At 41.2% G+C, this 25,801-nt stretch overlaps 1 protein-coding gene across 4 annotated transcripts in view; it reads right to left on the reverse strand.

Annotated features, from left to right (window-relative positions):
• The window catches only part of brp (bruchpilot), a 45,800-nt gene that overhangs the window by 15,122 nt on the left and 4,877 nt on the right, over positions 1–25,801 (reverse strand). For 2 of the 4 annotated variants that reach the window (XR_010574137.1, XM_065476718.1), the window contains exons 3-6: positions 3,614–3,766; positions 2,757–2,853; positions 1,854–1,993; positions 208–555 (exon numbers count right to left, since the gene is read on the reverse strand). Coding sequence is in view for 2 of the 4 variants with exons in the window: in XM_065476718.1 (XP_065332790.1) it covers positions 208–555; positions 1,854–1,993; positions 2,757–2,853; positions 3,614–3,766 (738 nt within the window). In the remaining 2 variants the exon portion in view is untranslated. Of the gene's footprint in view, positions 1–207; positions 556–1,853; positions 1,994–2,413; positions 2,470–2,756; positions 2,854–3,613; positions 3,767–25,801 lie in introns of all 4 variants that reach the window. The other 2 variants (XR_010574138.1, XM_065476719.1) reach the window with 1 other exon arrangement.

Raw genomic sequence — 25,801 nt, forward strand, 5'->3', positions numbered from 1 at the left:
ATATATCATGTATAGAAAAATTCATAGAGACGAGGAGGAGAGGTTGCAGGCGATAAAATTTCACCATATAGGTATAAATAAGTAAAATATCACGGCACAGAGTGTTGTTATCTCGTTGTATATCAAAAACCAATCAGAGAGAGAGATTAGAAAAATATATATATTGTCTCTGTCTGTCTGTCTGGCATCTCAAGAAGTGGGACTTACATGGCGCTTGGCACGAGGGTCCACGTTTGTCGGGTCATTAAGGCCAAGGGAAGATGTGAAGTGAGAGAACGGTTCCATCAGGGGCCGTTGGTCCATCAGATGAATGGCAGTGGATGGAGGGGCGAGCAACTGCTCGGGGATTTCCCTAATCCTTTGCAACTCGCGCTCAAGAAGCGCCAGCTCCCTCTCCAGGGTATTGATCCTCGCGTCTTTCGTCTCCAGAATGGCGGTCAGGGCCGTCTGGGTGGCGGCCGCCGGCTGGCCTGAGCTGGCCGCCGCCGCTAGCAGGGTGGTCTGCTCCAAGTGGCTCTGGAGGGCGCGCACAGTATCGTTCGCGTTCTTCAGCTCCTGAGTGGGACGCCACTTTTCAATACTTTTTACTTTTTTAATTTCTCTGGTCATTTTTGATTGACTGAAGTCTGGATTGGGTCCACGAAGCACAGCGCCACCACAGTCAAACGTAAAATTAAATCGGTGAAACAACCTTAGAATAATTTCTGGCCTTTTAAAATTTTACCAATTTTACAAAATTCAAATTACTTTCAAATTTTGTATTTTTTTTAAATTAGCCCTGGAACCTTAATTTTGATAGTGCATCAAGGCTAACTGATTCCCGAGGGTCGAATTAGGGTTAACAGCTGAATTACTGACTCGACAATTCTACTTGACCTGCTGGAGATCAGCGAACCATTTAAATCCGTTGCATTAGTGGTTCTGAACCCAATCAAAAAGTGGCACAAGAAAGCTGGCGACCAATTAGAGAAAGGATTGTGAAGGACTCGGCTACCTCATCTAATTGAACCCTCAGTAATCGATTGACTACGACAAAAAAGAAATTCCAGTGCTACTTTGAAGCAAAAATGAAATTAATTTGTAGTTTATCATTTCTATTTTGTGTGTTCATGATTTTTTCTAACTTTGAAGAGTAAAACTAATGCCAATAATTCACTAATGGCGAGAGCACTTTGGTGTTCGAAGCCACCAATAGATGGCGTCAGCGGTTACTCTAAATTTGAATGAACTTCCACTGTGATTGGATATTCAATCCTGCTACACTGTGCACTCAGCCCTGGAAATGATTTCTTTTGATCAGTCTAGCCAATTGCCGTAGAAATGTGAAAGATTTTTTTTATTTCAAAAATTGTTTTTCACGATTCTGCGGTGATTGGCTGAACCGACTCTGGCTTTCAGTACATCTAAAGAAAACAGTTTAAGTGAAAAATGCACTGTGGCTGGATTGAGTTAGATATCGCAACGGAAGTGCCTTAAAATCGAAATTAATCATTGGAGCCATCTATTGGTGGTTTTTAACACTAAGGGCTTTCGCAAAACTGGTTAATTGGTGGGTTGGATGGAAAATATTATCTATTAAAAATTTCAGAAACCACACTTCTCAGTTCATATTTGTATTACATTTTAGTCGATTTATTTAAAAAACAATAGTTTCCACTTATTGAATTGAACTATATATTTCTATACAATAGCTGTAGTGTATTGCTTGTGTGTTCAGCATCTCGTACAATTTATTTGCATTGGCAGAGCTATTTTGACTGCGGAAAGCGCCAGCCCGCCGACCCAACGTGGCTGGAGGTGGAGGAGACAAGGGTGGATGGGTGTCAGGGGGTGGTTGCCTGCTGCTTACTCACGCGGTGGGTCAAGCTGAGTTCCTGCTCGCGTTCGCCCAACACCGCATCATATTCCCGCATTCTGGCCTCGGAGTCTAAGAGTCGGGACTCTAACTCGGCCAAAATCGCCTCACCCTCTTCAGAGTCTAGTATTTTACCACCTATGAACACAACCCCACAGCTCGACTATAAATGCTGGGCGCTACTCGAACAAAGCCTCAATCGCCATTCTACAACCACCCAGGCAGCACCCCTGCACGCTTTCGATCGACTCGGAAAAGCAGACCGGAAGGGCCGAGCGCAGCAAAAGGTGTCGGCTTCAGCACCCGCAATTTTTGCTGAGATTTTTTTGTATGTCAGAGATATATCGAGCAGGTCCCATGCAAGAAATCAAAAGTCAGGGGTTGAAGACAGTGCTGCCTGAGTCAAAAACAGAAAGATAAAAACGTGGTGCGCTATAAAAACGGGAAAAGTAGAAACCAGCAAGCAGAAACGAAAATATATATGTAAAATAGTAGTTGGTCGATATGTATATATAGTATATAATATATATAGAGTTGAGAGATAGAGTGTGTCTCCACCTGTTTTTGGGCTACCACTTGCAATTGCTGTAACATCTGTCGTTCCTCCTCTTTGCCTGCGTGATAATCAGTCACGTGTTTAATTCAACATAATTCAGTCCACTCACAGGAAAAACGGCCCGTTTGCAAAAGAGCTCGTTACTTCTCCCAATTTCAATACACATTCATGGAAAGAACGGTGGCCCAAAAATGTTCAATATATCAGACCAAATTGGCGGGGGAAAACTCAAGGGGGTACGAGAGTAATAGTGAGAAAGAGATATATATATATATAGAAAAGAGAATTCGATTAATATAATTGATCAGTCAAAAAATTGATTGTGGTGACTGGTGGTAAACTCACCGAGTCCTTTGTTCTGCAGCATCTCCAGCAGTTTTTTTATGCTCTCATCGCGCGCCTGCAGCGTTTGTTTCTGCGTGTCGATTCTGAGTTCCAGTTCCTGGAAAATCATAATGGGAGTCGTAATTTTTTTTTGTAGTGCCGAGCACACATGCACAATTCAACCGCAGACGTACGCCGCGAGTAAAAAAGCGAGTGAGTGCCTCTCCCGCCCACAAATATAGGTCACGAAACATTCATTTCGCGTGGAGATGAATCGATAGAATACTCTTGCTCTTCGTCTGCCTTTTCAATGCTGGAAAATGCTCCGGTTGAAATTTCCCCCCTGAGCACTTTATTTGCGATGGAAATATTCAAAAGCATCTGCACAACAAGCAAAGTAGGTTAATCACCTTTTCGAGGATGCTTTTATTTTTTATTATTTACGGGTTGCAACGATCAGTAGTTAAAAAATTCCAACAATACTTTACCAATTACATTAGTAATTATTATGAATAGAAATATTGCGATGGAAAATAAAGCAATTCGAAATTAATCTAGCAAAGACAAATCTTCCAAAAAATCGACAACATACAGTTGTAAGAATTTTGCATTGGTTTATTTAGACGATTTTGAGTAAGGCTTAAAATTGCATGTTTTGTGCTAACTCAATCGTCCCATGACAGTTGGAAGCTCAGTAAAATTAGCCGATCGTCTATGATTCACGGCCATAAGCTAAAATATTTTGGAGTTTTTCCAGCAATATAAAAATTTTTTCACGTTTTCATTTTGTTTTACCAAACAAAGACAACTCCATAGATAGCTTGGATAAAAAGCCATCATTGGAGAGGAAGTAAAGGATGTAATATTTAGGATCTCACCTTGATTGTTTCCCTGAGTATGTTGACTTCCCTGGTGAGATGCTCGTTCTCTGTGAACATGGCCTCCATCTGGGCCTGCATCTCGACGCTGGGGTTGTTCCTCAGCCTCATTCTCAGCTCCTCTTCCAGCTGCCGCACCAGCATGGCTTGTTTCTGTAACACCACACCGAGACACCCGCATTAGGCCTGCGGCTCCAGTTGCTTTCACGTCAAAGAAGGAATAAAAATACGAAATTGAGTGCGGGGGTGGAAATGGAGAATGTGTTTATTGGGGGCCGTGTTCGTGTTTTCGCCGTCCTCTGCTTGAGGGGCTGGCTCGAATTTCTCTCTCAAGACGGATTTGTGCGTGACTCGCTTTCCCAGCTCCGAGCAAATGTCAAGGTCCGCACCATATCGCTCTTTTAAGCTGCTTTTCCATGCACACATTTCGGCTCAATTTTATGCTTCTGCTCAATCGTTTCGGTTGGACGAAAAAAAAATTCTTTGCCTGGGTATTCATGGTAAAATCGGAAATATCTGAAAAAAGAGCGTGGGCATGCTGCTGCTGGCGAATGTTCAGTCAAGCTTTCACTAACATTGAAAGCAGTGGCCGGAAACGATTTTAGCATACACCTGCCATTTATATAAAATAACGAGCAGGATCGTGATACTGTTTGAAGCTTTTGAGGAAATAAACTTCAGGCTATTTTTTGAAAACTTTATAAACATCATACTGTCATAAGCATGCATGTCTGCATTTAAAACATTTAGAAACGATAACAATGTCGTCTTTATTTAGATTCCAAATCTAGACACCTCGGAGCGTGAGATATTTTTCCAATTAATTTTCTCGTTCGCAGCCTTTTCATTCCGAAAATTGCTCGCCCTCAGGAAAGCAAGTTACTTGAGCAGGGAATAATCCACAAGGTAATTAAGAACGGAGCGAGAATGGCTTATTAGGCTGGGAGCGCCGGCAGCGCAATTAGGTGGCGGAAATTGCACGAAATTACACGTGTGTGAGCTGGCTATATGCAAGTTTGATGATAATCCGGCCCAACATTTCCAATTGGCTGGGCTAGCGCTGCAAAAGAGTGTCCCTTTTTATCCATTCAGCACATTCAGTTAGAAAGACGAAATCAATTTTGGAGCGAGTGCCAGAATATAATCTTTGCTGAAATTTTGGCAAACAGCCAACAACTCCATTGACAGGAAAGCAACAAACTGATTGTATTCATTGTTCCCGTCAAATTAGAATTGTCTGGGTAGCCAAATTAAAAAGGACAATGAGTGTCCGCCACAATTTTTTTAAAAGGATTGATACTGCATAGCCCTGGGAAATTGTTGCCGTCAATGCGTATAAACTAAATCCTTTAAAATTCATTTGAAACCTAAATTTACATAGGTTGCGGTGCAATTTTTTTAAGAAAAGTGAATGCAAAGGTTTAGCATGCTTTTCAAATGCTGACGACTATGGCTCCTTACATGAAATCGTATTTTATTTCGCAACAAAGAGTTTCCAAAAATTGTTTCATACACCGTTGGATGGATATCAACAATAGGACTCAAAATCTACAAAGAAAACATGTATGTTTAAGCGCAGTAAATTTATGAAAAAATGTACAAAATTTGAATTTCAACTGTAGAAAAAGGTCCCCTTTTAACTATCGCACAATGTGTAGAGTAAATTTTTAAGCCAAACTCCATATTGTATCCTACAATGCTATTAATTTTAAATTTTCACCCTCTAAAAATTAATTTTATTTTTCTTTGTTAACTGTTCTCTATCAGTCCAGTCATAATAAATTAACAGTCAATCCGTCACGCCAGGCCTTGTCTTTGCGGTTTGGTTTTTATCTCTCTAGCTGGAAGGTCAGAGAAAGGAATCGGTTTTTTGCCCGTCCTTCACCCAGTCTGTCACTCAGTCAGCTGCTGGGGGCGAAAAAAAGATCCCAACAAGATTGCTTTGAACAATCTGGCTGTTTGCTGATAGAACATACACCGCGCGGGCCAACAGTATATCCTCTTGACTGACATAATAAATCGTGGCAGCTCCAATCAATTATCGCGGCTCTCTTTTGATTGAAACACACGTTAGTTAAAATTTTAAACGTGTTGTTAGTTTTCTACTACAGCAGCGACTAAACCGAATGTAAGTCGTAAACCTTCAACCTTTAATCCTGCCCCTGCTTTAGTTCGATATCGTAGTGGCTTAGGGAAATTAAAAAAGATTATCACGCACGCTGGTGAACGGGATTTTGCCGCATTTTACTGTCACTACGATGGCCAAGAATTTTTCATGCACGCACCTCTATCGCTGCACCCGAGATTAAAATCTGCTCTGACACGCAAATGGCAGCTAAGCTTTATTTATTCCGATGCTTCCGACTGCTCAAAGTTCGTATGGAAAATTATTGAAGTGAGCAGCACTCAACTTTAATCTTTTAATGGCAGCGCATTAAGTGCCTAGGCTTTCCATTTGCACGATTATTTGCTGCTGTTAAAGTGCAGATAATTTGTATGGAAACTACGTTTAAGTAATATTTTTAACGTCTGAGCATGAGCAAGCCTTTGTTTGGTCACTTCGTCGATTTGAAAAAAAATCGGAATTTGCCGATTATTTAAACAAAATTGACAGCATTAATGCTGTTATTTGTTTGGGAAATTTAACAAAGCAACTGTTTTATCTGTTTCATTAGATTATTCTCCTGCGCTCTCATAACTTGTTATCGAATTATTTTAAAAATCAGAAGAACTATTATTTTGCAAAGTGGGACTTTTCAGCGGCAAGACTAAATCGAATGAAGGATGTAAAGTGTAACAATAATAAATTATAATTATTTTTATCTTAAGCCAGAAATTTAAAAATGGTAACGAGTAAGGTTTTGAATAGGTCAATATTTTCCGCATTCGTGTTTTTCCAAAATTACAAAAAAGTTTTTTGTGCGCACACTCTTGGCATTTTAAAATTTACTTCTCGATCTCTACATTTCAAATTTCTAAATTCAAGCGGAAAATCGTAGCCTCGAAAATCATATTAGCTCAAAAGAAAGGAGTTGTTAAAACACCTGCAGAGCGTTTCACGACTGTCGGAAACACTCTCTTTCTCCGAGCTAAATTGTCGGTGACAAAAGCATCCCGTGCCAATCATAATTCGGTGTCGCGGGTTATCCTCGCGTACGGGATTTGGCGAAGCCCGCCAAGCGAGGGGCGCGAGAGCTCCAGTGACCCAATTTCCCGGACGGCGTCCCCGGAGGAGGGGGTAATCGAGCGCCACCCCTGCTGGGTTCTTGTTCACGGAGTCGGTTTCGGCAGCCGACTGGATGGGTTAGGTCGACAAGTTGGGCAATTTCAAGCGGCCGACTTTGCAGAGATGGAGACGCCGCGAGAGCAGAGGGAGAAAGCAAACGCGCGCGCGACTCGGCCTCGGAGTGAGTGAGAGAGAGGGCCATTGATTCCAAGCGCGATCAATACGCGCATACGTCGACGCCGGTGGTGGTAGCGGCGGCGGTGCTCGCCGCCGAGCCCTCTGTTGATGCGGCATTGCCTGCTCTCCATGCCGGAGAGACGACGAAAGCCCGCGCCTACTATATAAAAGACCCGCGAGGATCATCGTTTCCACGCTAGTTTTTCACATTATTTATACACACATGCACCTCTTTTGCGGACATGAAAGTCTTACATTTTATTTTGCTTTCTGCACCTGGCACGCACGGCCATATATCATGCAAAAAAATTTAAAGGGCTATTAATTTTGTTTGTACTTCTCAATTGATAGAAGGATAGATAGAAATTAAATTATTTTGAATTTTTGACTTCAGTTAATAAGCATTTAATAAAATTGTTAATTTGAATATTATCCGCTGCAATGAGCAATACTTAATTAGGACCAAGAAACAGTTTAATTTCAGAATTTGCTGAAATTTATTGAAAATGTCAGTGATATTTCGCTTAATGTCTACATTCCTCTCGTCGCGATATATCCAAGGGTGTGAATGATGTGTAAATTTCCTTCTGACAAAATGAATCATGATTTTCAATGGGGAGAAAGAGTGCTCGTTGCTTGATTCGTATGCAACCATTTTCTCATAAATTTGAACGGCAAACTAGGGAATTTTTCAGAGTATAAAAGTAAAAGTTACTTTCAGGATATCGCAGACAATTTCAGCTTGGTGCATGTATTTTTCTCAACCTGTGTTACCCTCACACAATAGTGGTTTTAATATAGAATTGGGATCTACAGTTCAATTTAATCTGGACACGTGCATGTCGTCCAGTTTAATTTACACCCGACAAAAGCGGTCGCAGGCTAGGGCTTATAAATGGCGTTTGTGTGCGAGTGCGTTTAAATAAATTAGAGAGAGAGAGAGAGAGAGAGAGAGAGAGAGAGAGAGAGAGAGTAACTTTTCCCTTTCAAAACTACTACACAAACAGCGGCAGCAGCGAAAAGCCGTTCTCATTCACAGAGACTATACACTCGGCTGTTTACCCCCGCACCATCAATGGGCCGCCGCCATCTTTCTCGCATAATCTTGCAGTTCACGTGCGATCGAAACGCCCTGATTCATATTTTTTACTCTTACAAAAATTATAAAATCAGGATTGAAAATATCATTTGCAATTTATTTTTTGTTTTCAAGATAAGATATGACGTCAACAGTTCTGCGACATCGAAAATTTTTGCGTCTTCTGCGTTTTTTTAAACTGCTTTGTACTGTATCATTGATGATTTTATTGTTAGGATACTGCCGTTTTTCAAATGCATTAAATTGATTAAATTAAACATACCAGATTTATAACTTTAAATACAAGTAAGCTATGGAGTGCAAAATAAATTTGTTCAATATAAGCTAAACCGTTTGAAGATATGTGTTAAGTTCTAAATAGCTGTGATTTCATTGGATTTTTAAAGAATCGATCGTTCTTTTTTGTGCTATATAAAGTCGTGTTACATCCAACGAGCAAGGCAAATAAGCAAGCATAAATCAGCGTTTCGGACCAATTTGAAAGTAAAATCAGAGCGTCTGAATGCTTTAAAACTAGCTTGTCGCGCATTAATTCGTGCCAGAGGCGCAATGAATTTAGTGCGCGGACACTAGAGCGCGGTCATGAATAATTTAATTAACACGCACGTGTGTGCCAAGAGGGATGCTTCAGCAGGCACTGAAACCTTGCTAAGCGCACGCTTTTCCACATTCAAAAGCGGAAGATAATCGATTGGATACAGACATGTTGTTGAATGAGTTAAAAAGATCAAATGATTTTTGTTAAAGAGATACGAGTAAGACAACTTTTCACCTTTCTAAGCTAGTTTTTGACGGTATCAAGTTAAAAATTTAATTTAATTATAAAACTCATATAAAACTGAATATCGTGACCATCGTGTCGGTGAATCAATTAAACCTGCTCGCTGTGCAGTACTTTCTTGACTCGGGAGTGCAAAAAATAGCGTGACATCCACGATATTTTACTAGTTTTGACAGATAACTATAATCTATATCTGTCACGAGATAAAAATTAAATTATTTTACCAATGATACTATTCATAAAACCAACAACATTCCGCCGGCTTTCCTCCTGTTATGTGTTTTTTACAGAATAAATTTATTTCGTCCAGTAAGCAAAGTGCGTGACTGATCTGTGAATAATCAAATGCTTCGCGTTGCGGATGAACGCCACAATGCAAATGAGGGAAGACTCCTGACTCGGAATCGTGTCAAACAATTTGAACAAAAGAGTGTGCTGGGAACAACTTCACTTTAGTCAAAATGAGTGGAAAGCAAACAGTCAGTTCCATCATTTTGTATGTATTTTTGTAATGTTTATGCAACAAAAATGACTCTTATTTTATCTGGTTGTAACTTTATATTTTCGGTACTGTGCCAACAGCCGAATTCACTGATAACTCAAAAGTTTGCCGGCGCCGAATCCCGAAAGTAAGGCGTCCGCACAATATGCATGCATATTGCCGTACGCTCAATTGTGTAAACACAAAGATCCAACCGTCGCCATATTTGTCAAAAGTTGGAGCTGCATTTTTGGCAGATTTCCTAGAACACAGAATTTAAAAATGCATGCTTATAAGTCTTATCACTCCTGTGCAACCTTGAACTCTGTATGCCAATTCTGTGATAAACCAGTTAATTTATATATACGTTGTCTTATGTGCACATTTTGTGTCAAATAAATACTTCGTTCATAAATATTAGTGCCGATAGAATGTTGAAAATGAGATGTTCCCAGTCCCCTCCATAATGTAACCCGATAGAAACTTCCAAAAATCTTATAAGCAATAAATTGCAGTACAAAAACACGTTTCAGTTTAACGATGACATCATTGACAATAACATTTTTACGATCTTACTGGTTAAAATTCTTGTCTCTTTTCTCTTTGATGGGCGAGTTCTGATTTCCCGACGGTGAAGTGATTATGCAGTCAGGTGAGACAGGTGTGTCCGGCGCGTTGCCTACCCTCTCCTGAGCAGCCACGTGCGAAAAGTGCTCAGGATGAAATATCGCTGTGAAGGCCTCAGCGTCACCAGGCTCGTGAAATATGATTTTACTGCATCCGAACAATAAAAGTTGGGCACCGGGGACATCATCGATTGATTTCTAGCAGGTCCCAAAATTTACTGCCCATAAACTCGTCGAGTGCGCACAATACATGGAAAAACAAGGTTCTCTTCTTTTCAATGTCAAGGTAAATTACGATATACGATGTCGCTGCTATATTGGTCCAGGCAAACATTTACCAAAGCCTGATTTGGGCAAAACGCCTCGTGCGTGTGCCGCGGCGCCGGCCGTACTTTGCTCGCGTCACGAGAGTGAAGTAATAAATTGATTACTCTTGTCGGTAAGGATAATATGTCAAAGGTCCTTCAAGGCTCAAGCCTTCCCTCTATTGAATATGCAGCGCTAAATATCCTTCCTGATGAAATAAAACTTCAATAAGGAGACCAAGGAGATAGTGCACGCCGTTTGATTACCATGAAAAATGTTAAGCTGTTTTTTTAAATTTAAGTGGCGGCAACATGAAAAAATTAACCTTTTCCAAATTTCCAAAGAAAAAAATAAAGTAATACATTTTGCAGAACAATCCACTAAATAAATCAAGGTCATTCGTTGCGTTAATATACTCTCTAGTGATTCTTGTGGATTTATTTCACAGTTTTTTAACGTTTCGTGTTTTGGCAGTTAAATATGTAGATTTCTCGTTACACTCTTCGGCCTGATCAACCCCAACTAGCAGCTCCAAAGCGGACCGACCGCGATCAAAGAAGAACCGTTTCATGCATAAAATTGGTTAGAAAAATTTAATGCCTGAAACATTTAATTGCAACTAGTACACCGCAAGTACAAAACTCGAATCGAGATACTACAGGATCTCGGCTGAATTCACTGTCAACAAAGTGGCTGACTGGCTGGCGCGACCTGGCCGAAAAGTGTTTGAACAAAGAAAGAAGAAGCACCACTTGGGGGGTAAAAAGCGGCCGAGAGATCAGCGTGGCACGCGCCACCGACGGCGGGCCTTATTAATTTGCATAAAAAGCATCCAACAGGCGAAGTTTTTCCTAATATAATCCTGCGCGCCGCCTTGTCTAACTATTGGTGCACGACGTTTGCTGCAGCCATTTGCCTTTAATGAAGTCTGGGTCTGTCTAATGTTGCTCTTTTTTCACACACTGTATATTTCGCCTCCTTCACGTGACGAGACTCAAGGAAATGGTAAATTGACGATGCCTACGCACCACCAGAGAGGAATCTACGCTCATTTATCATCGCTTTCGAGTTTCGAGCTGCACTCCCTATCGATTCGCATTTTATCTCATCCTGCCTCTCCAAGCACGTCGTCTTATTTACTTCCTCTAGATAATTTCCATGTTTCGCACTTGTTAGCTGGTCCTGATAATTTTAATTTAGATCCTAAAAAAAGATTTATTCGCATTTGGAGAATTTCCACCCACACAGTGGAAAAGGAACACTATTACTGATTGCGAGCGGCAGTGGGCAATGGCTGGAGCTCATGATCAAATTTTTATATTTGAAACGATGCTAGCCGGCTTCTATCCAGCGCTTGTGCTCACTTTGTCCTCCTTGGATAAATTTTAGAGACAGATTAAAAAAATCTTGTTTCCCGCAAGCTGGAATTCCAGTGGTTGGATGAAAATAAACTGAAAGAGCAGCAGTCGAACGAGTTTTTACAGCTCACACCGGCATGCTTGAGCATGACTTGGAGGGTTTTGCTTTTCAATATCCCCGTCTCGGGTCATCCAGAGCTATGAATGGATATAATCCTCCGGCGGGGGTTGCCGCGGGGGATTAGCACGGCGAAAACATATACCGACTTGACGCTGATCAAATATTTATTTCCATTTTTCATGCCCAGACCGAACGGAACCCGCAAAAAGCCAAATAAGCTCTCGCAAGAGGAAGTGCTCGCCGATTCAGCCGACGCTAAAATTAACCATCAGAATGCTAAAAGCAGAGTCGATTGATTTTCTGATTTTCTCGTGGGAAAACGTTGAGAATAATTTGTGAGTCAGGGTTTTGAAGAAAGATTCTATTTATTATTACCTCATTTACACTGTGACGAAAGGGAAAATAGTCAGCCGACTTAGTTGAGGTTGAAAATTATCGTACATATGGGAAAGACGAGTATCTTCGGCCCGATCGGGGGTTCACGCACCACAATTGAGGGCGGCACAGTACGGAGGGCAAAATCGAGCGAACGTCCTTGAAAGCAAGCGCGCGTGGGGTCTACCATAATGCACTCGGGGTGTTCTGGCTGCACCAAAAGCAGAAGAAAGGGGCCGACCCAGTCAGTGATGCTGCTGCTGATGACGTTGGAGGCCGCGAAAGAGAGAGAGCGAGGGCCTGCTGCCTTGCGCTAAAGTGGGATCGATAGTGGCCCCGCGCTGCCGTTCTCTCTCACTCGCTCGCTCGCTCGGCGCCGCTCACTCACTCGCACACCACCCACGCCTATTTATTATTGTGCCGAAAGAGTGTGTGTTTGCCTGCCGGGGATGTGAAAAATAGTCTCTCCTTTTGTGCGCAAAGCTTTCTTCAAACTCGGCAAATACCATGATTTATTTGTGCGCTCCGCATTGTCAAATAATCTATTCGATTGGTATCGATGTGCAAAAATATTCGATTTTTGCTCACTTTAGTCGATTATAACATATTTTCAGCACAAACTAATATGTCTTGAGAAGATCGGATTTTAAATGCTCAACATTTCATATTTTCCCAACTATACCATCAGAGAAATCGCCGCTTGTTTCTTTTCCACATAAATAATTAATTTCCACCAGTTAACCGTTGGAAAAGTGACCAATTTTTTTAAATTTTCTAAATCGAGACCACGTCCAGTGGATTATCTGCGAGCAGCAACCACTGGAAGAGGGTGTAATTCGCGGTAATTTCAAATTGAGGGTGTATGGTTGTGAATGGTTGCACTGAAAAATTAATAAAAGAAGGCGTGGCACATTTTTCAGGAAGATCGTCAAATTTGACTTTGTTTTTAGATAATTTTTATATCAACTCTCCTACTTTCTATCAGGCACGAAATATTATAAATATTGTAGCAATCGAAACAAGTAAAGACTATCAATTTAATATCTTTTCATATATTCCTCCGCTCTGCAGAAAAAAGAACAAATCAATCGTCTGGGGAATGGAAATTCGTGTCGTGCATTGGACTTTTTTCTGAATAAGTTAATCAAGTATTTTTTCACATCCCTGGGGCAATGCTCCTCTGACTTTTGCTGCTGAGTTTAGGGATGTTGCCCGTGGAAATGGCTTATTCTTCTCAGGCGCGGCTTGGTCCTTGATGTAATTATCTACACGCTCATGCTGCTTCTCGACGGTCAAATGTTTCTTTTTTGTGACCGATCGATCCGACCAATTTTGACCAAGTCAGCGGAAAAAGATGGCTGGAGGAAAGGGAAAACTACCGTCGCCGACGTTCGCTCGTTGCGCAAATCAATAATAATATGGTATTTATACAGTGCGTGCTTCCCTTTAATATATCTATATAAGACATGCACTTATTTATTTCTCAAAGCAAAGTCACAGAGCAAAGACGAATAGATTAAAACACGGGCAAATTTTAAATCATGAAAAAAGCATTCCAAAGCAGCCGAAGCAGTTTTTTAAAATGTTCTAAATAGATCCTGATTTTTTGTCCCCTCTGCAATGATTGACCATAACTGGCGTCGACCTTTTTCAGTAACATACGACACGCCTGCCATGGTTCCATTTTTTATTTGTAAAAACAAAATAAGTTCGATGAATGACTGCATTTTTATCAACTATTTGTTTGCATTTTGCATTTTACCAATTTTTGAACTGTTAAAAATACTGTAACTTTATTTGGAGCCGTGGCCAACATGAAATTTTGAACATCTCTGTTTTTAATTTTATTGTGATTTGTCCTGAGCGCAGTTTCGTGTTTAATAAATTATTCATTCCTTTGAATTATCAAAGATTTACGTTCATGTGTGTTTCGTTCCAATTTGGGTATTTCCTCGTTGCTCTAGAGTCACAATTTGTTGCCCTACCCTCCGTCTGTCTGTTTATACACTCGATGAAGCAGTGAAAATGAGAAAGCCCTCTCCTGATGCGTGTTTCTGCTCCTATTAAACCAAATTGAATGTTCCTCCCTGGGCGTCACTCGAGGCACAAGTTTTCTACATTTAAACAAATGGCACTCCACTTTCTCCCACGCGCCCGAGTTTATCTTAGAGATTTTTTCAGCTTTAGCATGGTTGTTTGCCTGGAAAGATAAAGAGCGTGGAAGACAACACGGCGCGCAAAGTCAATTTCAAGCGTGTCAGAGGTTCCGAGCGAAATTTGCACACGTGACACAATGAGCAATTTAATTTGATCTTGTTGCTGATTTTTTGTTGAATACGGAGCACTAAGCTGCTTGGCTAAACATGCTGCTGACACTTGCCGGCTCGCTGGCGAAGATAAATGGCGGAAAGGGGTTTTAATAAACGTCTCCTAACCAGCAGAAAAACAATTTAAAATTCAGGAGACATTAACTTATTACATGGAGGTATAATATAATATAAACTAACTTGATTGATGCGCATTACGGTATAAACATGACGTTTTCCTCCAGGTATGATGAATTGTGATTACAAGTTTCTTAATGGTTTTTTTTGCCACACAATCGATTTAAACTTGATTCTAATTTGATTCAATTTATTAAATAGATTGCAACCGAGCAAGGGAAAAAGCCCAGAGATATGTTTGCCCCCTATTGCGCAGGGAAGAGGAAATGCATACAACGACAGCATCAGTGCCTTTTAAACTGATTACAAAATTCCGCTCAGGCAAACGAGCTCAGGAAGCAGATTTCCACTGCGTTTTCCAATGAAACGGGGGATCAAGGAGGAATGCTGCGGTACCGGGGTGAAAATTGCAGCTTCGAACCTATATCGGAGAGCAGCGAAAAAGGGAGCATTTTGCTAGTGCGGCGCGCCAGTCCGTCGGCAGAATAACCGAGCTCAAATTGCTCTTTGAAGTTTTGCTTCAACTAGTGTGGCAAAAAAGAAGAGCCGGCGCGCGCAGAATAAGAACAAGGAGAAGAAATAGAGAGAGGATCAACACCATAATGACATTGGCACAGAACGAGGCAAAAACTGAATTGGGGGCTGTGCGTAAAATAGTTATTTTCTTAAAAATGTTTTTTATCCAAAATTGATCCCAGGAAATAACTATTTCTTGAAATGATGAAACGAAATATTGCTCTAATTTTATTTTATTGTGGGCGAATTTTGCGTTTGGGATAGTGGGTTCTTTACTTCTGCTAAGGATGTGATAAAATGATCGATTTTTGCTTAAAATGGTCGATTTATTTAACCGGTGTGGCTAAGCGGAAAACAAGCTTACTGCTTTTGTGGATATAATTGAAAAAAATTTAATTTTCAAAATGCTATATAACTCACGATTTATGCTCATTTAGTGGCCTGAATATCATAGCGGCCACCGAAAAAATAATCGATCATTGGTTTACATAGATATTTAACAATCTAGCCATTTGGCTTTGTGTAATTGAGCGAATTTAGTTAAATAACATGTAAAGAGAACACGCAGTGAAATGTTTCAAGTGATTTTTCAAAAAATGGAAATCGTTTTGCCCCGGTGGATTTGGATTATTAAATTTAAATCTAGTCAGTATAGCTGCAGGCAGCGGGCGCAGATCTAGATCCATTATCACATTTAGCGAGACGAGCGGCGTGTCACATTTTGCCCGCGGCCGTGAGTTGATGATGCAGCCGACGGCGGCGACCTCCTTTTTGCAGCTCGTGCTCTCCTCCATCAGGTGCATTTCAGCGGAAAATGAAAGAACGCTCGCCGCATGGAGGCTTTATTGCCACTTTTTACGGCGAAATGACGCTCTTCATTTCAATAGTCGTTTTGTGCCATAAACAGGAGAAAAATTGCACTTTTCTCTTCTCTCTAGTGTGCAGGAAAATAAATTTCCAACATTCCCAACCGACCGACTGATGGAATATATTAGCTTTCCATACATGCTGAATAATTTATTTTTACGCTAGAGCGTTTTTTGTACACTCCCTCTGAAAACAAATATGTTAAAAATAAATCTGCGATTTAAAAAATTTTCGACACCTAAACTTGATATTGGCACCCGCGCACAATCGCATTATCCGGATATATGAGGCCGCGTGCAAAGCGCTGTTTGTCGAAAGGCTCGCTTGAATTTTTAACAAGTTTCCAATTGCCTGGTTGCGCAACCAGCCCTCCAGGGTTTTTTATTTCGCAGCGGCCGCTTTAAAAAATCAACAGATCCTCTATTCTCGCTACAAAAAAAACTTGGTTCTTTTCGCTTCGAACGTAAAGTTGCCGTACTATCCTCTCAAGAACACCGAGTGGCATAACATTTAATGGGTCAAGTGAATCTTAACCGAGCAGCCGACGAGGCGTAACACAAACGGACGGGCTTCAACATACATGTTGAGGAAAGAAGTAAAATGAACCCACCCTCAACGAACTCTACACGGACGGTCGGTGCTCGAAAGAGCCGAGAGAATAATTACGAATTTGCCCAGACAGAGTTGATCTGAACGGACCCGGTAAGGAAAATAATTTGGACATCCCAATGAATATCCAAAATAAGACTTTGGCTTTTTCCTATGTCCTGGTCTCAAAATTGTATTTTACTTGATTTGGATAGGTCCACTTGATTAAATAAACCCCCTTTTCATTAAATAGTGCGTCGCGTAGGGAATAAATTTCAAAACTATTTAAATTAAAAATGGCTTTCTCCGAGAAAAAACAATTAATGTTGGACTAAACCGCAATATTTCGCTGCAAAACAAAAAGAATGTTGTCGACAGCAGCGTTTGCCCTCAAATTAGCGACATGAAAAATCCACCGACGCGCGCGTTTTCACAGAGAAGCCCTCGAGCAAAATTCCAGCGGAAATGTTGCAGACTCAGGTCCGTCGGCAGAGGCAGTCGAGACAGAAATTCCAAATTGAAAAGCAGTGGCGAGGCGAGGCGAGCCAGAGGTTTTTGTTTTTGCCATTCAAGACCTGACCGCAGGCTCTCCTTTCCCCGAACCAAACTTACATCTGTCCTCGACTCGAATAATAATTGCGCTCCACGCTTTTGTCAAAGGGCTGTGTAAAAACGGATAGATTCAACTTGAAAAGAGGCGGTAGAACATTATCTTTGAACAAATATATGTTATATTGTTGACAAAATAATTTATGTTTGGTGACTTCTAAAAAATAACGTTTTTCTAGGGGTTTCTAGGGGATATTGATTACTTGTCGTTTCAAGTGAAAAAATTTGGCGTAATAAGTATAAAATTTTGAACTTTTTTTTCACCGATTACTATCCAAAAAATTGATTTTTAAACAAATCAGTTTTTCAGCAGGTAAAAAATAAAAAATAATGTTTTGAGCAAAAATCGAACAGCTTTGCACATCTTATTTAATATAATGATCTGCTCTATAAATAAAACATTTTGAAAGTTATAAAATGATATTCTGTAAGGCCGCTGGAATAAGCAGGGCCAAAGGGAAATAATTTATCTCGAACAAAGCCGTAACATGCAAACTAACTGTCTGGTGACGATAAAGTTTGATGTCTTGTCAGTCTCGACTGTAATGGCTACGTTTCTAGGGGAATCAACTTTATTTTCTTTTACCGGCTGTATTAGACACGAGACTCGTTTTTAAGCTCCGTCTTATTCCCTACCCTAACATCCAGCAACGAAAGCTGATTTGTGGCTGGTGGCTGACGTCCTAGCGAAAAAATCAGTAATTTAGCTTTTTCAACCCTTTTAACTCACTTTGCGGCTGAGTAGCCGTCAGAATGACACAGTGTCTCAGCGGCTGTGGGAAAAAATCAATGCTCGCGATACGCACACCCAAGGCTAGAAGGCAGCAGTCCGCGTGCGTCGGCCGCGCGGCGCCGGCAAACCCGAGATTCGCCCGCATTGTGTGCCACTTGGCAGGCTCGAATTTGATTGCAAATCGATAGCGATTATCATGGGCCGCGACGCTGAATTAACCCGGCGAGTGCCGCTCTCCACACCCAAAACGCGCTTGCTATTTTCCACGATAATCAGCCTGTCTATTTTTAGATTTATTCATCTTTCTGCCAGCCGTGAATGCTGCTGCTGCTGCGTTCACAGTTTGTGGAGTGTGGCATTCCGACAGGGGCACGCATGCGCTAATTTATTTTATTACACACGCCAACGTTTGTGCCCGTCATCACGGCACTATCTGCTCTCGTTCGCATGTATGATTTGGTTCCTGCAGAGCTTAAACGTCTGATATTCTGTCGGCTTGGAAAAAACGGATCAATAAGGTGCCCTAGCACAACTGCCGAATCTGAAAAAAGCAGCAAAGTCAGTTTTCTGTTATTCTTTCATCAGTTTAAAATCACCCCCTAATTTTTAACACCCTATTTAACTAAAAAACCGTAAGGGTGGGTACTCTCATTGATAAATTCAGGTCGAACTGTGTGGAATTGGTGCATTGCTTATGAGCTCCATATTTTGGGAGAGAAATAAATATTTTTTCATATTTTGGTGCAATTTTCTCGAAAAGCAAGGAAAATCCGTTTTGTAAATCTGTTTAATTTTCAGGTTGGCCATGAGGGTCTACTGCTAGGGTAAAACCTCCACCAAATTTCATGAAAATATGATGCCCTTGCCAACGCCGGACCCACAGTCTGGAACCTGACTTATTATTTAAGTTTATTTAAGCAGTTCCCTGTTTTAGGTAATTTATAGAATTTATTTTCCAGCCTCGGTTGGGTACCGTGTCCTTTGAGTCACTCTGGTCGAGTAGTTCACGTGACTGAGGAAGTGATCGAAATTATACGAGGACCTTTATCGCCGGGCAAAGGGGAGCTTCGCGTCTCGAGCGTCGGCGGTCAAGTAATTGCTCGTGCTAATGCGGTCCTAGCCCGTCTCCAGCAGCGGAAATGAAACCTGCGAGCGAGGGTCGAAATCGGCAAACACGGCATCAGAAGTTTAACAAGAGAGGCTAGGCGGGCAATGCGAAAAGCCCTGGACGAGCTAATTTTCCGTTTGCACAGTTTATTCATCACATAAGCGATGATATTCATCTCCATAAGCGCGAGGAAATTTTTATTGAAAGTCTAGTGCATTGTACACCTCTTACCAACACCAACAACATGTGAAATTCGAAACACAAAATGCGATCATCCAGAACATGAAAAAATGGAAGGACCCCATTATATCAATCCTCTTTAAAAGTGTGCGTCGATGCCTGCATTATTTTCCAATCGATTATTTTTCAGACACACTAATAAATTTTCCAAATGCCAAGCCGTACAGGAATTTCTTCAAATGATTCGTTTTTAAAGGCCACACAGTGTGGTGTGTAGTACAACTTTGTTCGTGTCCTTTTGAACAGTTATAAATTTGAGCAGTTAAAGAAGCGCGTACTTTGCAAATCACGCGAGCTTTTTCTCAGTCAGCGAACTCCAATAAAAGGCTGGATAAATCTCCCGACCGCCGTCTTGGCTGCATTCCAGTCATTTATTTTTCCAACGAGAGAGAGCAACTTCATTTCGGGTCACATGCAGCCAAGTGGCGGCGGGCAAGACTCGTGCGTGGCGCCAAACGCACGACAACTTCTTATTTTCCAGCTCATATCTAAAAAGAGAGAAAGGAGACGAGATTGTTCTCGCCACGCGAAAACACTCTGTTGTCTTTTTCTACTCACTGTTTATCCGTTTTTGCGCCCGCGGAGTAAGCGCGACGAAATTACAAATCGCGGCTACGTGAGCATTTTGCGAATCCTTCTCCGGTGCCTCTGATTTATCAGGCGACGACGAAAATAAAAGAGGTCGTAAATCAAGTTTTGTTTTGAACGCAATTGACGTCCTTCAGCTTCAACGGAATGTGGCTAGACAGACACCCCTTCATAGACATCTTTCACAGCGCCCCTCTTTGTTTTTACTGCTCACGAAAACGGCTAATTTGGAGGAGATTTATGAACCACAATCTCGTTCAAGAATGCTGCAACCTGCAGCACCCATGCAATCATCAAATGAGAGTTAGACTACATACAAGTCCACCTCATAAATTAAAAATGTGAAGAATAATAATACAGTTTAATTTTTAATTCAATTTGTTTGGAGTCGGCGCCGGCAAGAAGAGCCGTTAAGAACAATGCGGCACAATGCGAGGAGCCGGTCTGCAAAAACAGCTGCGAGGTTGACTGAAGCCAAAAGCTAAATCGGAACGGCGCAGTGCAAGAAAGCAAGGTTCGTTAATTATCCCTCGACAACCTCTTGCAGATTCATGTCGCAAAAGTCCGCTTTCATTCTTTTGCGGCGCACATACACATGACGTTGGCCATAATTGCATTGCAGCAGGCGGAAAGTAAAGTAGCATCTTTAAAACATGGCGCAGCAGCAGTCGAGAGAGACCACTTGACATTCAACTCTGGAAAAGCCCCCGTGTAATTTAAGGGACGCTGTGTTGCAGTCAGTCTCGAAAAAATAATACAAAATAGTTATGGAAAGCTTATTCAGATTTGAGAGGAAATAGATTTGATTTTGTGCAAAAATTGCACAGATTATGTGCTTCCTCACAGTACTTGTTAATTTCCAAACTTTGAGCACATTTCATTAAAGTGTTTACTTAATTATCAATTCAGTTTCTCTAAATCAAGTCATTTCACATTTTAAAAGAAACCAGCTCATGTGAAGTCCTGACAATTATTAAAGATCGAGTTGAACAATATTTTTAAGCCCGCTTTCGTGGTGTTCCAACTCAAAGGGTGACCGGGCTAGTATTGTTATGCGGTGACGTCACCAGTTGGCGCGATGGCTAATCTGGAGCATAAGAGGCCACGAGACGCCGGGCAGCCGGGCTTGACAATGGACGCAGAGAATCGCAACTTTTCACTGCCAGCTTTTTCCGTGCCGTTTGTCCGATTTTATACTTGTAGCAGTGTACGTGCAAAATGCGAAAAGTTTCGGCAGACAACGTGATTCACAGCGCAATTTGTAATATACGAATTCTGGAAATATGGAGCAGAGAACGTGTTTATTCGCAGTTTGGCTTTGTGTTTCTGTCGCGTAATAACGTACTTGTTGATTTAAAACTTTTTCTCTCCTCGCATTTGCTCCCATTTTCAAAGTTTGTGCCCTATGCAAACGAACTGTCTTTTTAAACAACAATAAAGATATTGTTGCAACCTTTCTATTTAAACTTGCGTAAATGATTTGATTTTGATTTTCATCCCGGAAGTAAATTGCATTGCCGCTTAAACATAACATTTACGAAAGTCATGCTGCTGATCAACAATTTCACTCGATTTTCTGCAGACGAAATTCCCAGGAAAACGTGGCTTTTTCTGCAAGAACCGAGTTGGATTTTCCCGGCGCTCAACGCACTTTCCGCATTATCTAAAAGCCCCGTTTCCGATCTCTGATTGCATCTCGGCGTATAAAATCCTGACTGGCCCCATTAGCTTTTTCATTGGCAAAAAGTGCACTTTATTTCGTTCGCTTTTACGAGGCGAAAGCGTGTGTGTGGCGGCGAATTGCTCCAATCTCTTATTTCGCTTCGTTTACGACCTGCCCCCGTCGCGACGGAAAAGTGCAGAAAAATAGTACAGACATCAGTTTTCTTTTCTGCGCGGCGCATTGCAGTCGCTGTAAAATTTCGGTGGGTAGGGTGCGGACGGGGTTAATTAGTTTACACCCCACGCCACCCGCCGACCAAATGAACTCAATTAGGGTGAACGCGGACACCTAGTCGGCTGGATGCTCATTTGTCGTGCATCGACAGTCGCGCGTCCGGCCTTAATCAAAGGCCTGAACGTTCGAATGCACCACCAACCTAATTTGGTCTGCCACCGGTCAGAGTTGTTTTCAATTCGACCGCAAAAGTTCCATTAGCACAGCTGAATATGTCATTTTGAGTTTTCAACTGAGAGATATATACACAGTTGGGCAACGTTTTGCTTTTTGTGGAATTTTGTCATGAAATTATCAAGATACTTGAATTAACTACCTTAACTACAAACGTTTTAGATTATCTATTAGTATTCGACAGTGCCAATCGATTCCTGAGCTGTATCATTTTGTCGACAGTTAGACAGGACGCACTAAGTGCCAAAATATGCATAAACGTAATTTTGGCCTCGACCAGGAAAACAGTGTTAAAAGAACGCCGGAGAAGGGAGTGGTTCTCTGATTAGATTAGCGCTGACCTATATCAAATCACAGCTAGAACGAGACGGCAGAGACACAGTTGAAACCAGCGCAAGCTCCTCTTCTGCTGTTAGCTGCTAGGCCAGCGCCAAGCCAATCATAGAATCGCTACCCTTCTCTGATGTGGCACTTTTTGATGGGTTTAGACCAAGGACTGCCCAATTTACGGTCTTTAGGTTTACACCGAATTTTGCCTGCACATCGTGACAAATTTTCGACTGAGTGATTAAGCTGCTAAATCTTTTCAACCCTCATCAATTGGCACTGTCAAAAATGAAATGCCAGTGCTCCTTAAATGTAATGTTAAATTGCCCTCGATTAAAAAATTTAAAAATAATTTTCTAGCTTTAGTATAAATTTGGTGATCACGCAGCAAACAGAAATCACCTATTGCGAGACACAAAACTGCTGCTCAGAAGGTTTAAAGAAAAGATATATATATTTTTTGTCCATGGGCAAAAAAGAGGTTTGTTTCTTCCTACCAGTTCCCTACACTTTCTCGATTCATAAATCATAACTGCTAAATTGCAAACCCCCAATCACTTTAAGTGCAGTATATGTCAAATGGACGTATTGAACGGCACTCTGTCAATTACGGAGAACAATCGCATTGATTGATCCCCTCGGAGCACCTTCGCATTCAACGACTTTGCTCTGCTCGTGCAGACGGCAGACAGGCAGTTGTATATTTCCTTGGCGAAAGCACACGCACGTACTGAAGGCACGATATGATTAAATAGCAATTGTTGCGACCGCAAATAATCACTTGATGAGGAACGGAGCGCCCATACCAACGCATGCCTTGCCAGAGACAGAAAATTACCTATAACCTTACGGAGATCCTGATTATGTTTCATCAATTAAACAAAATTATATTTCCATTCCCATCAAGTGTAAAGTATTGATGAATCGAATAATTTCCCATTTAGTAAAAAAAAATAAAACACCGAAATTGAGCATTTGACGCATCAGCTGAACTCAAGTTTCAACAAATAGCCGCAAATAACGGACACTAACTAAAAATTTCACGTTCAATGTGAGCTGCCGATCAGCCAGAATTGCGATTCTAAAAATGTGCCTTCGAAGCGACGAACAAATAAATGAACCGATGTGGCTATAACGTGAGAGCAGACCCTGTTGGTCGGTCTGGTTAATCGCGAGTAGTGCTGGGCTGTTTTATTACACTCCAGACGTGACACCGGTGCAACAATAGCCAGCCTGCACCGCAGCACTGATGCATTCGGCCGTTGCCGTCATAAGGGTAGTAAATCCTATGCACTTGCCATGCACACTCGAGCGCATGCAAATTTCCCTGGCCGTTCCGTTCAATAATTTCTGCAGTTGGGTCACGAGAATTATATGTCACAAGTTTAATACCTTTCCTTAGGCTGTGAAGTTGACAGTTTCATTTAACGTGGAAATTATTGATTTCAAGATTTTTTAGCGTGAGAACATGTGTAAGAAAACTCAATATCTTTTGATAAATAGAAATTTGTCGATTCAGTGACTTTTTATTAAAACGATTCTTGATAACTGGCCGCATTCCAATACTTTCCAACAAAAAGGCGTCCTTCGAAAATCGCGTGCAGAAATGAAACGGCTTGTAGCAGAGTTTAAATTTTTTCCTAGAGAGTTTTCATAAAATCAATATTAGACTACATGTATATAGATTTAATATTTTTATTTTTATTTTGACTATTTTAATACTTCTGGCGGGTTGCATAGCTTGCTGGTAAATTCGAATCAATTTTTTTAAAAACGCTCCCGCTGGAAATAGAGAAGCGGGAAATTATTTTCCAGGACATCTGAAAAAAAGATTGGTGAAATTTTCGTTTTTTCTAAATGTTTTTGTTGTTACGATTTCGTTCATCAAAATGATTCTAAAAATATTTTCATTTCTTGACGTGACCCTTATTCACTTTGAGTCACGTGTGAAAACTGTGGGAGGAACGAAATCCCTTTGCATTAAAACGATTAACCTTGTTTGCGGCAATCGAATCATCCCCCCGTCAAGCGAGTGAGGTGTGAACAAAAATTGACACAAAAATCCACGTCAAAGATTGGGTGCGGAGGGGTGGGATTCTGCCGCAAAAAGTGTGAAATGGCCAACTCTGCGGCACTTTTGGCGAATGGGCTGCCCGCGGGGCAAGATTCTCTCTCTCTCTCTCTCTCTCTCTCTCTCTCTCTCTCTCTCTCGTGTTCACCACACATACACGCGCGCGTTTGCGTTTGTTTTTTGCGCAACCCTGGACAAACTGCGAACTGCGTGTTAGCGGCGCCGGAGACGCCCGGAACCGCCACAGAGCAGCCAGAGGCGCCAACAAACTGTTAGGCGCACAACGCGAAAATTATTCTACGCGAGGCGGCAGTTTGCGAATTAGGCAAATGAAATGTGTGTGTGTGTTTGTGTGCGACGCTGCGGATGCTTTTTGCTGTCGACCGTGTCTTTACATTACATTTTTGCACAGCACCGAGCCAGACCGACGGCCAGCGAAACGAAACCCGGCGTGTGCAGGTAGCCAACGCTGCAAATGGAAAGATGAAGCGGTGAGGTTTCTATCAAAGAAAATGTTTACCTAGCGTAATAACAACGCGGCTTATTTCAGCTAATGCCTGTGCCTTAACAGTTTTAATAGGCTCGGTGAAAAGCATTTCAGACATGCGAGTCGACAAAGAGGAAAAGTGTGTCTGCGAGTCTGCACCACTAATGTTGCTATTAAGGTAAACCGGATAGCCGAAAAACGCAAATTTTGGAATTGTTGCTGCAGGTCCTACACTCATGGTGGCACTCCAGGGAGCAATAACAGGCAATTTATTACGAATGTTCACATGTTTGTTAACCAAGTGGAATTGGCTTGACTCGAAATTTATTTCCCAAACAACGTATACACGACTTGAGAAAAAAATCGATCGTTTATTAGATGCTTTAAAAAGACAACTGAGTTGTTATGGAGATTTTCTGTGACTTATATGGTGTTCGGGAGATTATATGAGTACGAAATATGAGTTTTAAAAATCATTTTGACGCATTTTAAAAATCGATTATCTCCGATAATTTCTGGAAACCAGTAAATCGATAATTTACTCAAGATTTTACTTTAAATTCTAAGTAAACATCCAATTTTAATATTTTCTTACTTTTTGTGACACGTGTGCCTCGCCTTTGTATTATTTTCCGAGGAATCACGCCCCCATTTAGAAATTTCCGCGAGATAGTGGTTGCTGATGTTCACGGTGTACGTGTTTTTCGAGATAATAAAGATCAAAATTTTCAAAAAAAGTCTGTCATTTACCAATGGTTAATTAATGGAAATCGATCAACTGTCGTTTTAAGTGGGAAAGAAACAAGCGGCCATTTAAATAAATAAAATGCTGCACCATTTAATAAAACAAAAAACAGTTTCTCTTGCACGCATCCCTAATTATTATTATCTTTTTTTGCTCTTTTAATCTCAAAGGGCCATCTTTTAAT

Source organism: Cloeon dipterum, chromosome 1 (genome assembly GCF_949628265.1).
Source record: "Cloeon dipterum chromosome 1, ieCloDipt1.1, whole genome shotgun sequence".
NCBI classification, from domain to species: Eukaryota; Metazoa; Arthropoda; class Insecta; order Ephemeroptera; family Baetidae; genus Cloeon; species Cloeon dipterum.